This window comes from Polypterus senegalus, chromosome 4, assembly GCF_016835505.1.
Source record: "Polypterus senegalus isolate Bchr_013 chromosome 4, ASM1683550v1, whole genome shotgun sequence".
Classification (NCBI taxonomy): domain Eukaryota; kingdom Metazoa; phylum Chordata; class Cladistia; order Polypteriformes; family Polypteridae; genus Polypterus; species Polypterus senegalus.
This window is the reverse complement of record NC_053157.1, coordinates 239,568,066-239,584,159: the sequence shown is the minus strand read 5'-3', so window position 1 is coordinate 239,584,159 and position 16,094 is coordinate 239,568,066. Positions and strand designations below refer to the sequence as shown.

The window sequence follows — 16,094 nt, the reverse complement described above, 5'->3', positions numbered from 1 at the left end:
ACGTTTTGGGCTGGAATCATAGGGAGAGAGCGCTGGTCGGCCCCTGAAGGCGTGAAAATGACCTCTGAAAAGTATGTGGAGTTTCTGACTGACCACTATCTTCCATGGTACAAAAGGAAGAACCGTGCTTTCTGTGACAAAATCATCTTCATGCATGACAATGCACCATCTCATGCTGCAAGGAATAAATACCTCTGCATCATTGGCTGTTATCGGCTATAAAAGGAGAGAAGCTCACGGTGTGGCCCCCATCCTCAATCCTACTGAGAACCTTTGGAGCCTCCTCAAGCAAAAGATCTACGAGGGTGGGAGGCCGTTTACATCCAAACAGCAGCACTGGGAGGCCATTCTGACATCCTGCAAAGAAATTCATACAGAAACTCTCCAAAAACTCACAATGGATGCAAGAATTGTGAAGCTGCTATCAAATAAGGGGTCCTATGTGAATATGCAACTTGACCTGTTAAGACGTTTTTGATTGAAAGAGTTTTTGATTTCAGTAAATATGACCTCCTAATGCCGCAAGTTCAACAAATGACCATTTTTCAGTTCTTTACAACTTATAAAATGTGTTGAAACTCTGCTGTGCGTAATAATTTGGAACAGTGCATTTGACGTTTTTCATTTTTGAAAAACATACCGTTATCATTAGGAGGTTTGTTCAGTAACATCCAAATTATACTCTAATGGTTGATGACTCAAAAATGATGCTGACTGCCAATTGCATCGACTATTTAGGAAAATCAGGGGAAAATATAATTTGCATAATGATTTGGAACACGTAGTCTACCGTATTTACTCTTTTCCATAATGGTAATGTTATCGTACCACAGACAGAAATAATTTTAGAAACCAATGTGACAGATGGGGCGCTATCGTCCCCTTGAACCCTCGGATCAAACGTCAGACACCAGGTAAAAGTCCAAAGTTTGGATTTATTATAATAATACAGACCCCCGTGACCCTGTGTTCGGATTCAACGGGTTGGAGAATGGATGGGTGGATGGATAATAATACAGTGCATAAAGCAGCCTCCTCTCCACAACGCTCATAAATAAACAATAACCAATAACAATCATCAATCCTTCACTCTCCCAGATGCGTTGCCACCCTTCCTCCCAGCTAAGCTCATGATTCCCTATACCCGGGTTAGATAAAAAAGTCCTCTTTTCTTCATCCTGGAAGTACGTCGGTCCTTCCGTCCCCGTGACTATGACATACTTCTTCATAGTAGTGAACACCAATGTCTCTGGGCCTCCCTGCTGCATCTCCTGGTGGCCCCCGCGTTATCCAGCAGGGTTGCACTGGAAGACTCCAATTCCCATGAGTTCCTGCTGGAATTTGGGGCCCCTCCATGATGCAGGGATGGCGCCACCTGGCGGTCTGGGGGTATTGGCTGGGATGACTGGCCGGCCATATCTCACACCAGCAAAGGTGCTCATTAAGAATTTAGTAGTTGGAGCTCTACGAGATTGTGAGGGCTTCCATGAGAATTGTTCAAATCTGTACGTCCAACTCACTGCATTGTTCAGATTCAGAATAAACAGGCAGTACAAGGAACCTACACAAACATGTCCTAAAAGTCCAACATCCAAACAATAACATGGACAGGCCTGGGCTCAGAAACTCATGCTCTCCATTGTGAACGTTGTGTGTTGCTTACGACTCCGTAAATCCCACAACTTTCCTTAAGTGTAACATCTTGTGTTTCTCCAGGCTGCTCATTTGTGAGAATCGTTTGCCACACTGAGAGCAGCAGTAGGGTTTCTCGCCCAAATGGATCTGAGTGTGCCTTCGCAGATGGCTTACTTGTGAGAATCGCTTGCCACACTCAAAACAAAAGTGGGGCTTTTCTCCAGTGTGAATCTGAGTGTGCCTTTTAAGATGGCTGGTTTGGGAGAATCTTTTGCCACATTCTGGACAGAAATGGGGCTTCTCCCCGGTGTGAACTTGTTGGTGTCTCTGAAGGTAACGCAGCTGTGAGAACTGTTTGCCACACTCGGCACACTGATGCGGATCCTCTCCTGAGTGAATTCTCATGTGAAGCCGGAGACTGCTTAATTCAGAGAATTGTTTTCCACATTGTGAACAGAAGTGAGGTTTTTCTCCAGTGTGGATCCTTGTGTGTCTTTGGAGATGGCTTATGCGTGAGAATTTTTTGCCACATTCAGAACAGCAATGAGGCTTTTCTCCGGTATGGACACTCATGTGTCTCTGAAGACTGCTGATTTCTGAGAACCGTTTGCCACACTCGCCACAGCGATGAGGTTTCTCTCCTGTGTGAATTCTCCTGTGGCTCTGAAGATTACTTATTCGTGAAAACCGTTTGCCACATTCAGAACAACAGTAAGGTTTTTCTCCTGTGTGAATTCTTGTATGGTTCTTAAGATTTCTCAGTCCTGAAAACTGTTTGCCACACTCAGAACAGCCATATGGCTTTTCTCCTGTGTGAGTTCTTGAATGGCTCTTAAGATTACTCATTTCAGAGAATCGTTTCCCACATTCTGTGCAGCAGTAAGGCTTCTCGCCTGTATGAATTCTCAAGTGACCCTGAAGATGACTTAATCGTGAGAATCGCTTGCCACATGCAGGACAGCAATGAGGTTTCTCTCCCGTATGTATTCTTGCGTGACTCTGAAGATGGCTGATTCGAGAGAACTGTTTGCCACATTCAGAGCAGCAGTGAGGCTTTTCTCCAGTGTGAACTTTTGTATGCCTTTGCAGATTACTTATTCGTGAGAATCTTTTCCCACATTCAGAACAGCAAAACGGCTTCTCTCCCAAATGAATGCTCTGATGCTTTTTACAATTAGACTTGGTTTTAAAGCCTCTGCCACACTCCTGGCATATGTACAAAGTCACTGGAGTTGTATTGGGCATCTCTCCGTGAATACCGACTGAGTTGGTAATTTTAACAACAGACAGACAGCCCCGTGGAAAAGTCTTTGCTTCAAATGTCTTCATAGTTTCATTTCGTCTCTGCTCGTCAGGGTGGCACTGAAGCGTAGTCTCATCAAACTCAGATGAGTAGATGCAGTCCTGATCGTGTAAAGCTGTTAAGACAGACGCAAGGTTCTGTTGAAAATGCATTTCAAAGAAATAAAAGCAGTAAAAGTCTGTTTGTAATAACAATCAAATCCCCAACCCCTGAAGGGAACCCTGTGTTTATGTGATGAGGACTTCACTCATGGTGAGGGGCAGCATATTTAAGAAGGCTTTAATTCAGATGGGCTGGCTGTAATCAAAATGTCAATTCAAAGGGGGAATTTATTTTTCTCACAGACATTGGATAACTTTAGGGAATATGTTAAGAAAACATTACACATTCTATATTTCTACTAGTTCTCTTTATCTAGTATTACACTTTGACTAAAGACAAGACGCCATTTGCTTTAAAAAGATATTATTAAGGGAGTAAAGAGTTTTTCACAGCACTGTGTTTCCATTTGATAGACATTTCAAAGTTGGTCAGATTGAAGGACCAGAACGTAATCTGGGTAGCTGCATTGTGTCTCGGATGTGTCTTTTTGCTTTGTGGACTAGGAGGTGATGGCATTTCTACTACATCCTGTTTTACTTTTCTTGTCACGCATGAAAAAGGCTTTTCGTGGCAATGGATTGTGGTAATAATTGTGATTATTAATCCCCAAGGGGAAATGTAATAACAATATGTAAAGTATTTCTATCTATCCATCAGTTTGTCTGTCCATCCATCTATCATATAGTGCCTTTCATATCTATCTAATCCTGCCTATTTCACTACAATAAAACTCTATCTATCATGTAGTGCCTTTCACATCTATCTATCTATTATATAGTGCCTTTCATATCTATCTATCCCTGCCTATTTCACTAAAATTTAATTCTATCATATAGTGTCTTTCATATCTATCTATCTAATCCTGCCTATTTCACTAAAATAAAATTCTATCATATAGTGCCTTTCATATCTATCTATCTATTCCTGCCTATTGCACTAAAATCTCTATATATAATCTTCATTTGGATCTTGATCTTTGTCCGCGAATGAATTAGAAGAAGAAGCACTAGATGGCAGTAGAGAGACAGCTAAAACATTGGCATTGCATTAAGAATCTCCTCCAGGCTTATACTACTGAAGACTGTAGTACGCCAGTCACACCTCAAAACACAGACATTCAAACTAAACAAATCGTTGTGCTTTAAATTAACTAAAGAGATCTTCATTTAGATCTTGATCTTTGTTTGTCTGTGAATGAATTAGAAGCAGCAGCAGATGGCAGTAGAGAGACGGCTAAAACATTGGCATTGCATTAAGAATCTCCTCCAGGCTTATACTACTGAAGACTGCAGTACGCCAGTCGCACCTCAAAACACAGACATTCAAACTAAACAAATCGTTGTGCTTTAAATTAACTAAAGAGATCTTCATTTAGATCTTGATCTTTGTTTGTCCGCGAATTCCATGCATGCGTAGACCACCTTCCAGTTTAGTACGTTGTTGTTACTCAAGGATGTCTACAATGTGCCGGAATAACGAAAGGGGTGGTGGACAGTGTTACGCTGGTTAGCTCCTAAGGCCTGGTCAGAGAATGAGATTCCCGAAGATAAAAGGTACGTACCTACGTAACATATGAATGAAAGAAAGACAGTGGGTAAAATGAATGACAACGTAACAGCACGTTCCGGAAATTATTATTGTTACGTTATAGCGGTGAGTGCTGCGCGTCTCACAGTTGTACCGTGGCTTGCTCACATGTCAGTGAAGTGATCCCTATTTATGCTTTAAAGAGCCTGGATACCTATGTGTCTCCCTTTTATAACCATTGCTCCGTGTGTGTTGCCTTACTCTTTGGTTTGCCACAAAGCAACCTGCGAGATTGGAGAAAGGTTGAGAAGACATTGTGAGAGGAAACGACAGCGTCGTGAAAACGAGACGGACTGTGAATGGACAGAAGCAGAAATGCTCCTACACCTCCACATAATTACGATTCGTACAGTGATTCAGAGTAGGCCATTCAATGTCCAAGGGTTTTCTTTTGTAATTTTGTTTTCCTTATAAAAAATCATAATGCTGTGCGACAAAGGGCCCAGTTCATGACTGGCAGCCGCATTTAAACAGGGAGCCCTTCACACACAACTTTAACACGCGCAACGTAGTTGGCCGCACACGGCTAGTTAAATTCTATCTATCATATAGTGCCTTTCATATCTATCTATCTATCTACTCTCCTCCTTATTTGCTATGTATTGCCTTGGATTCCTGTACGTCTAATCATTTTCCTCTGATGATGATTCCTGGTAGGAATTCGAAAGCTGAGGAGTAAAATCTATTTAAAGATGTGCGATTCATTTGCTCCCTTTGTGGATTTCCAGCTACAAATATGCACACCGTATCGCAGACCTCTGCCTCCATATATTTATTTTTGTATGGCAAAATGTTTACCGTCATTCTCTTCTCTGAAGAATATTTGTAAGTACTTTATAAAGCCCCATTTTGGGCCATGCAGACCAGGAACCTGCCTTTGAAATCCGCAGCCAGGCTATAGATTTATTATTTATTTTTTTTTTAAAAAAAAGCAGTCCTTTTTGCACAATTCTGTGAGAAACTCTTTCCCTGCTCTACTGTATTTTGTGCAACGAATGACCTCAGCCCTTTATATAAAAACACAGTATTAATAAAAGGGCAACCTGAGTGAACACAAAGTACAGTTTTTAAATCAGGACTTTCTTTATTCATTGAACAAAGTTATCCAATGCCCCCCCCCCATGTGAAAAAGTAATCCCCCCCCATAGTTTCATCTTAAGCTGCAATAATCTCAGCTACATCCTTCCTTTAATTGGATCTCAGTCTTTCACGTTGCCTACTCCTCTTTGCTTTAACTCAGACCAACTGGTCGCTGTGCTCTGGCTTTTACTTATTCTGAGGCCTGCCAGCCCCTCATTTTATCTGCTATGTTTGGTGCTCATAATCACATCACTTACATGTCTCACACCAGCTTGTAGATGACTGCCTCCTTTTCACTCCCTTTCTACAGTGTGATCCCTCTATGAATTCACCCTCAAATTCTGGTAGTTCACCAAAATCACGTGGAGGACAAAGCTCTTCCCCGTCAGCCGACCCCAAAGACGTCACCTCTGCCTGCCGTCCTGGAGACGCTTGGGAAATTAAAACATTCTGCACGGGCGCATCTTCCTTGAAAAAGTCCACCGTGTGGCTCAGGGCGTCCAGGCTGATGGGGACCTGCTCATAATCCTCTCGTTTAAGGGCACTCGGTGCATCCTCTTCAAAGGCACAGATGTGCTCTTCGCTCTCCTCCACCTTCACGTAGAGACCCCCCGGCATCAAATGGACCGCCCTCCACTCACAGCCCTCTTCCTTGACGCAAACTAAGCTTGGCTCCATGATGTCCTCGTCCGAGACCTTCCTTGACGCCTCTCTAGGACAAGAAAGAAGAAAGATTAGTACTGTGTCATAAATGACGTCCTGACTTCAACATATTGGGAGTGCTCAACCAGAAATTGTTGAACGGAGGGGTCTGAAGTGGTCCAAGTGGGGAGCAACACAGATAAAGCTGACATTAATCCAACTAATTTAATATCCCTGTTGTCGCACCCTGGCCCTCAAAGCTCCAATGAGGTAGAGAGAAAATTTCCCACCTGAAGCGGGGAGACAAGACGGCAAACTTCTCCTCTTTCACCTGCAGACCAGACGAAGAGCACAAGAGGATGTCGGATGTCACTTTTGGGGGCAGCCCTTCGCTGCTTATGGGAACTCTGTTTTTTATGGGGAAAAATTGTTTTGTAAGATATTCTACCTGTGGGGTGTCTAGGAAGCTCAAAAATGAATAATAAAAAAAAATAATCACTATTATTATACAATACTTCAATACTACTTGTTTCACTTCGGTGTTTCGAGGACTGTATGCCAGTCTGTGCCCGGTGCCAACAGCTGCAAATGTTATGTGTGCTTTACAAAAATGGCTGCATATTTACAATAGGTAGATAGATGTGAACGGCACTATATGATAGATAGATAGATAGATAGATAGATAGATAGATAGATAGATAGGCACTATATCATAGATAGATAGATAGATAGATAGATAGATATGATAGATAGATAGATAGATAGATAGATAGATATGATAGGCATAGATAGATAGATAGATAGATAGATAGATAGATAGATAGATAGATAGATAGATAGATAGATAGATAGATAGATAGATAGATAGATAGATAGATAGATAGATAGATAGATAGCCCACAGATCACCTCCAAAGACCTGCAGGAACATCTCGCTGCAGATGGTGTATCTGTACATCGTTCTACAATTCAGCACAATTTGCACCAAGAACATCTGTATGGCAGGGTGATGAGAGAGAAGCAAACAAAGAGAGTCACTTGTTGTATCAAATGCTCATTCAGACAAACCAGATTAATTTGGGAACAAAGTGCTTTGGACTGATGAGACAGAAATGGAGTTATTTGGTCAGAACAAAAAGCGCTTTGCATGGTACACTGAACACAGAACACTGCAGTCCAAGACAAACACCTGCTACATCCCGTCAGATTTGGTGGAGGTCCCATCATGCTGTAGGGCTGTGTGGCCAGTTCAGGGACTGGGGCCCTTGTTAAAGTCGAGGGTCGGATGGATTCAACCCAATATCAACAAATTCTTCAGCATAATTTTCAAGTGTCAGTCACAAAGTTGAAGATACGCAGGGGTTGGATATTCCAACGAGACAATGACCCAAAACACAGGTGGAAATCTACAAAGGCATTCATGCAGAGGGAGAAGTGCAATGTTCTGGAATGGCCGTCACAGTCCCCTGACTTGAAGATCATCAAATCTATGGGATGATTTGAAGCAGGCTGTCCATCAAATTGAAATGAACTGGAGAGATTTTGTATGAAGAATGGTCAGAAATACCTCCATCCAGAATCCAGACACTCATCACAGGCTATAGGAGGACAGCGTCGAGAGGCAAAAGGAGGCTCAACTAAGTATTGATGTCATATCTCTGTTGGGTGCCCACATTTATGCACCTGTCTAATTTTGTTATGATGCATATTGCATATTTTCTGTTAATCCAATAAACTTCATGTCACTGCTGAAATCCTACTGTTTCCATAAGGCATGTCAGATATTAAAAGGAAGTTGCTACTTTGAAAATCCAAAAAATGAAGAGGAGGGTCCAAAACTTTTTCATATGACTGAAGATAGATAAATATATATCTAGATATGCACAGTGGGTATAGAAAAGAATCCCCCATTCCCATTTTTTTTTTGCTTTACAGCCTTAAATGAAAACACACAAACTCATATTTTTTCCAACTTTACTTACTTAATGCAATCTGTAACATTCAAGTGAAAGATATCACAGCAACAGTTCAGAAAAATTATAACAAATCAAAAACAGGAAATCCTGAGATATATAAAGGACCCCATCCCCCCGCCCCAAACCCAATAAGGTGTCAGTGCCCACCATTCCCACTGCAGACCCTGGTCACTGGTTGTGCTCAGTTGTAATGAGTGTGATTAGTGAAGCTGTTCCTGGTCCATTCATTCCCTTGCTTGGTAGAGCAACTGACAGCAAACCCCTGACTATGGGTGGCAAGTGACTTTCAAAAGATCTCAGGGACAGAGTTGTGGACAGACATAAGGCAGTGAGGAGATGGAGACCAAAAACATCTCAAAGGCTTTATCAATCACAATGAGCTCAGTAACGTCCATCATAAAGAAGTGTTTGGTACTACTAGGACCCTCCAATCTGGATGGAACAGCAATGAGGACACTGGTAAGAGAGGCTACCGAGAGGCCAATGGCCACTGTGAAGGAGTGACAGGATTTGATGGCACAGAGTGGTCATTAATGGCGTGCATGTGACAACAATTTGACAAGCGCTCCACCTTTCGGGAGGGTTGCTCTTCTCAAGAAAGGCCCCATGAAGGCTTGTTTGAGCTTTGACAGAATGATCTTGAAGATTCTGATGCCAAGTGGAAAAAAAGGTCTTCTGGTCAAATTATTTGGCCTCAACACCAAATGGTCCACCAATGCAGCTCACCATCCACAACATACCATACCCACAGTAAAGCATGGAGGGGGCAGCATCCTGTTGTGGGGGGCCTGGGGCTCTCTTTAGGGTAGAAGGAAAAATGGATGGGGCAAAATATCATCAAATTCAGGAGGAAAACCTGCAACCCTCTGGCAGAAACTTGAGGATGGGCAGAATGTTCACCTTTCAACACGACAACGACAACCCGAAGCACACAGCAAAATGGAGCACACAGTGGCTGAAGGAGACAAAAGTGAATGTCCTGGTGTGACCGGTCAGAGCGCAGACCTAAATCACACTGAAAATCTGTGGAGAGATCTGAAGAGAGCAGACCACCAACGCTCACCATCTGATGTGAGTGAACTTGAACAGTTCAACGGTAAAGAAGAGTGGGGGGCAAATATTGAGGGGGCTCAGTCTAGGAGTGCAAAGCTGATAGAGAAGATTCAACAGACTCAAGGCTGGCATTAAAGCAAAATGGGGGTCAACAAAATGACATTGGGGGTCCTTTATTAATCTCAGGAGGTCTTGTTTTTGATTTGTTATAATTCTTCTGGACTGTAGCTGTGATTTCTTTCTTTTGGATGTTAGAGGGAGCATTGAGTAAGTAAAGCTGGGAAGAAATATCAGTTTGTGTGTTTACATTTAAGGCTGTACAGCAAAAAAAAAGGGAATATTTCAAAGAGGGGGATTCTTTTCTATACCCACTGTATAAATTTAGAAGTGTTAAACATTAGAGAGGAAACTGTTCTGAATTAATAGTCATGTTAATATTTTATGTCACTTAGTGTTTATTATTATTACCGTAAATACCATTCTGTGAAGTACAGGAGGTCTGTTTAAAATAGAATATCCCATTAATTTACAGGCTGCTGGGTCTAATAAATCTTTTAGAGATGTTGTGTATTAAGATGGATATTAAACTGTTACGCTGCCGCATTGAGGTTGTACTTGCAAACACTTTACGTTGATAGCGTGTAGCTTTAGCGCCATCTTTGGGACGTTTTCTGTATTGCATAGTGAAACATCATTTATATCTATACTAATAAAAGGCAAAGCCCTCACTCACTCACTGACTGACTGACTGACTGACTCATCACTAATTCTCCAACTTCCCATGTAGGTAGAAAGCTGAAATTTGGCAGGCTCATTCCTTACAGCTTAAGTACAACAATTAAGCAGGTTTCATTTCGAAATTCTACACGTAATGGTCATAACGGTCGACAACATCCATCATGTTGAACTTTCTTATTTATGGCCCCATCTTCTCGAAATTTGGTAGGCGGCTTCCCTGCACTAACCAAAACCAATGTACGTACTTATTTCGGTGGTATGATGCCACTGTCGGCCGCCATATTGAACTTTTCAATGGTCTTTGTTACTTATGGGCCCATCTTCAAGAAATTTGGTACACAGGTTCCCAACGCTAACTGAATCCTACTTATGTACATAAATACGTCCATAGCCTGCACCTCGGTCACCGTGTGAGGCGGCGTTGGGTCCCCCATCCCAACGCCTCCCACGTTGTTGGCTGCCTGCCTATATAAGGCCGTCCGTCGCTCTGGTCTCTACATTCCCTTCCTTACTTCGCCACGGGATTCACGTCTCCCTGCTGATAACTACAGCCTTTTTATTTAATCCACGGCTTCTCCGCTGTTTTATTGTTCATTTATTACGATTATAGTTATTTTGTAGGTATTTTAGACTTACTTTACATTGCTCAGGTACCCATTTCCTTTATCATTCCAACCGTACCCCCATTACCATGTCTATCGAGATGATCACCATCGATCAAAGAACTGTCACATACCGAATGATTTCCATGCCCGGAGATGGCACCTACCTTTTCCATTCACTTTGTTACATATTGCACGGCCATATCAGGCTCACTCTTGATATCCATTGTGTCTTATGTATTGAATGACTGCGACAGGTTCAACGTGTGGACTGATGACGGTACAGGAGATAATTAGACTACACAGGAGCACTAGAAGAGTGAAATGCTTAAGCCCTTCACCTATGATCTGCATGTGAGTTGATGGCTGCCTCTGAATTGTTCAGTTGTCGCTTTCAAGTGGACCGAAATGGCCAAATATTTTACACCTTTGGACAACTGCCAATGCCTCTTAAACATCTTAGATTCACAGGTGACGATTTCAGTAGTGGACACTTTGATGTTTATGAATGTTTAAACTCTCAAAAGCTGGATGTGATTTTATCGATGAAACTGGTTGTGTGCTTACAACACTTGACAGATGCCGAATGTCTCTTCAACACAAGTCCTACAAATACTGTCGTAATTGAAACAAACCATGAAACTCAAACCGATTACGACAGCAGCAATCCAAGCTGTGAGATTTGAGACAAGATTACTGTTCACATGGCCGACTGTACGTTACATGCTCAAGAGTAAGCTCAGCGCACAGCTTGGTCATATTACAACCGGAGGGCCGAACTGACATTGTGGTATACAAAGAGATCCCTAACAAATAATTATTGTTATATTTTCCCTCAGTTTAAAAAGGTTACATTTTCTTCTTAATAAAAATTTTAATGCAGTACTTCGCGCTGCAAAGCGCGGGTATTTTGCTAGTATATATATATATATATATATATATATATATATATACCTGTATATGACAGCGACACTCATAACAGTGACAAAACAATTACATTGACGATCATGTTACGTTATTTTTAAAATGTTTGCTTTTCTTTTTCATAACTTCTTTAACACACTATTTCTCCGCTGCGAAGCCCGGGTATTCTGCTAGTCCTCCTATATAAAAGCGGTCGGGATTGTCCTTCTGTCCCATGAGTGCTACGCAGGCGCGGAGTTTCACACACGCCCCGTCCATTTTGCAATGCACGCTGGGATTTGTAGTTTTGTTTTTTCAGGTAAAAGTTGATTTTCTACTCCAGACTGTGCGATATCTTCTTCTTCTTTCTTTCTTACTATATAAAAGCGGTCGGGATTGTCCTTCTGTCCCATGAGTGGAAAGCGTAGCGGTATTCTGCTTATCACAGACTTACTACTTGCAGCTTGCGGTACAAAGCGACACGATGTGAGCAGAGTTCTGGTGCTCCCATCGTTCCCTTGGTTTTGTGCGCGATGCGCTGGAAAAATAGACAAAATTATGTCTCTGGAAATAATTAATGTTGATGGAGTACAAATGCCTTACCGCGTAGTAAATATCAGGGGGGTTCAAAAGGGCGACATCAATATAGAAAAAGAGTTTAAATTTCATCACAAAAATAACAGAAACTACGAGTATTAAAGTAATACTGCTCAAATGCAATATAACTAAATTAATGGGTTTGTATAAAATATCAAATTGATCTACATAATGAATTGCCTTAACTGGTGGCCAACTTAAAAGTCGGTTGCCTTAAAAGGCAGGTTACCCTAGTAATATACAAATTCACTGCATTTGTCATTTCAAAAGATGGCACTTTGCAAACATTAGCTTTGCTTGCACAAATCTTATACCAAATTACATATAACAGACATATTCACTGCTTCTGTCATTTCAACAGATGGCACATCACAAACATTAACACTTCTTGTACGAATATTATACCAAGTGACATAACAGACACATTCACTGCATTTGTCATTTCAACAGAAAAAGTATCACAAACATTAAAACAGCTTTAATGAACCCAATGCCAAAGGGTATATAATAGAGACAATGTGCCATTCCAACAGATGGTGAATCACAAACTATAACACTGTTTTTAGGAATCTCATACCAAAGGGCATATAATAGAGAAAATGTGCAGTTGTCATTCCAACAGATGGAGCATCTTACAAACATCTGCAGTAGTCATATGCATTTCTTCAAATGTTTGTGATGCGCCATCTGTTAGAATGGAAAATGCAATGCACATTGTCTCTATTATATGCCCTTTGGTAAGGGATTCCTAAAAACGGCATTACAGTTTGTGATGCACCATCTGTTGGAATGACAGAGACATAGCAACCAGGCAGACACGCAGACAGACAGACATTTGTCCTTTTATTAAGGTGGATTACCTTGCCAGTACTTTGCACACATTTAGTTCACCATTACTTTGGTCCATCGTCGTCGTTGTTTTTAACACCCACTGTATGTGTCTCGGGCTCCACATGGCATTCATTCGGCTCTAACTTCGAGATCCGTTAAACGAACGCGGCGTTTAAAAGATGAAGCGAGTGCCTCTGTGTGTTTGCCGATAGATTTCTGTCAGCGGAGGTAAAAATTGTGCTTACAAAAAAGTGGCTTTCCTACGCTAAGCCCACCGTAAGCCATGCTGCTGCCCCACAGTCACCACTTCACACGGACACCAAGCGCCACTTTCCGAGCAGCCCCACCGACGACCCCCGAAACGCAAGGTCGACCTCCTCGAGCTCAGCTGTCAGCACTCACCGGCACACCGACGAGCCACTGTCTTGTCCGCCTCTTATGGCGTCTGTTCCGAACACGAATTCCACAACCCGACTGCACTGAACGCGCGCCCTTCTACACGAGCGGATTTGTTTAGCAGTCGCTGCTCTGCTTACTCAGTCAAAAACTGTCGATGCCAAAAGATGTCATCCGCACGCGACTCGCTGAAACGTCACTGACAGTCCAAGAAACCCCGCCCAGAAGCCAAGGTGACAGACAGTGACGCCTGCGCGGAGAAAAGGTACAAGTGACTGACTTCATTTCCCAGCAGGCCTTGCAGCCTGTCCCTGCAGCACTAGTTGCGGAGCGCGGCAGAATTAGTTGCAGCATAGCCGAGCTACAAGTAGGACCGAGCGAGGAGACGGGACCGGAACACGACGTGAGAAGATCTTCTTGTCGGAGTGCTGTGAAAGTGGGCTGGGAGAGGATATCGGGGCAAAAGTGAACTAATCCGAGGCTTATCCTGGGGACGTGTGAGGTTCAGTGTATGTTCTTTGCCCTATTAAACAGCGCTGGATGGATGGATAGCCTTTCCCGTTCTCAAGGCGCTTCATAGAGTCTCAAAGAAACAGCTATATGTAACATCAGATACTGAAATTTCCTGAATCGAATATTAAAACAGATACAGGATACGTAAAGCATTAAAAAGAATAAAAGACAATAAGGCATAGTGAAATATTAAGTTCAATAATAAAAGAAAAGCCAATCAAATAACATCCTTTATGATAAAATACACACACACATTTTAGTGAGCATCTGGACAGAGAAGAAGACTAAAGGAGGGGGCAGAATGTCAGGTTAATTTTAAAGCTTTCCTAAACAGATGAGTCTGAAGTTGCTTTTCAAAAGAAAGAATGGAGTCAGCCGATCTCATTAATTTTTGGGGGTCATTTCAAAGTCTGGGCGCTACACAACACCCTTCTGTCACCCATAGGGTGCAGGTTAGTGTGGGGCACCACAAGATGGCCAGAATCAGAGGACCTCAGTTGGCCAACAGGAGCAGAGCGATGGAGAAGGTCACTCATGTAGTGCGGTGCGAGGCCATTAAAAAGCAATTCAAGGGACCTCTAACCATTACTTAATCAAATGCATGCTATTAGGTTAAAAATTCAAGTTCAATGATTTTATTAAATATTTGAATTTGAAAACATTATTTAATGTGTTGACGTGAAAGAATTATATTAGTACATACGAATAGACTTGAAAGTAATCTAAATTCAAATTCATTTATTCGTTTAGTGAAAAACAGAATTCAAGTTTGTCTAACGCCTAATCTAACGCTATTGCTACGTAATTTTTCTACTTCATGAGTGGGCAAAAAACTCCGACCTCATAACGTGTTGTGCCAAGTTCATAATGCCATACTGCAAATAAAAAACACAACTAAGGTGAGCGATAGAAGGGATATTTTAATTGCTGTCAAAGATGAATCTGACTCCTTCAGTAATCCTGCATTATTATTTGCAAAATGCTGATAGGACAAGTAACATTACTTTACGTCGGTAGAGGTTAAGCTACGGAGTCAGAGAGGCTAACGTGATGGCTGTCTAACTAACATTAGTCCAGTGGTTCTCAACCTGTGGGGCGGGGGGTGGAGAGCGGGGCCCCCTAGGGGGACGCGAAGTAACAAAAAGAGGGGCGCGAAGATGTGGAAAAAAGAAAACAAGAATCAAAAATATGAAAAAAAAAAACCCATCTGTTGAAACCACAACAAATTAACTTAAACTACATTCTGATACTAGAAAAAGAAATATAGAGTTAGATAAATGTCGATAAAAGTTAAGTGGGTATAATAAAATATGCATCTACATTTCAAAAAAAAAATGTTAGGGGGTGCGATTAAAACTGTTATGAAAACTCGGGTCGCAAAGGTTGAGAAAGGCTGCATTAGTCAGATGAGCCGATAAACACTAAGTGATAGAGGAGCAATTTCAAGCAAATAATTATGTCCAATGTTCTAACATAGTAAATATCAATTATTTATTTTGCATAACAGGTTAAATAGCACAAGGGAAATTTAGTGCCATCCATCTTACCATATTTTCTCAACATTATTTTTTTGTTCCAGCCGCTAATGATTTCTCACGTGCATTTTTGTATGTTGGCTAAGGATTTTAGATGCAGTATTGCCTTACTACATATAAGCTTGGTGGCATATTGAGAAGATACTTCATTAATTGTAATAATCTTTCTTTGACTTAACTTATTTTCCAGTTGTTAAGTTTAGCGTTAACTCTGAAGCTGTATAGTAAAAATTTTTTTGCACCTTGCAATACAAGTCAGATTTGACATATTTGGCAATTGAATTTAACATTGAGGACTATATTTTTGCTGCTGCAGTATGGCTATTTGTTAGGCAACATCTTTGAAAGATGCTGAAAAATATATCTATCTATCTATATATATATCTATATATATATTTATATATATACACATATACATATATATACATATATATATATATATATATATATATATATATATATATATATATATTGTGAACTTGACCCAGGACACAGGCAGACAGACATCGTTATGCTCACCACACACTTGTTTATTATAAACTATTTACAGATTGTCCCGCGCTCAACTCCCCAGTGCCTCTTGCACCGATTCAACAAATCCA

The 16,094-nt window shown here is 41.4% G+C and overlaps 1 protein-coding gene across 1 annotated transcript in view; it reads right to left on the bottom strand.

The window, feature by feature from the left end:
- Window positions 1-13,592, bottom strand: part of LOC120528277 (zinc finger protein OZF-like) — a 36,224-nt gene extending 22,632 nt beyond the window's left edge. The window contains exons 1-3 of the mRNA XM_039752407.1: window positions 13,451-13,592; window positions 5,965-6,419; window positions 1,700-3,053 (exon numbers count right to left, since the gene is read on the bottom strand). Of these exons, the coding sequence (XP_039608341.1) occupies window positions 1,700-3,053; window positions 5,965-6,385 (1,775 nt within the window). The 5' untranslated portion in view covers window positions 6,386-6,419; window positions 13,451-13,592. The remainder of the gene's footprint in view (window positions 1-1,699; window positions 3,054-5,964; window positions 6,420-13,450) is intronic.
- Between the last annotated feature and the right edge of the window lie 2,502 nt (window positions 13,593-16,094).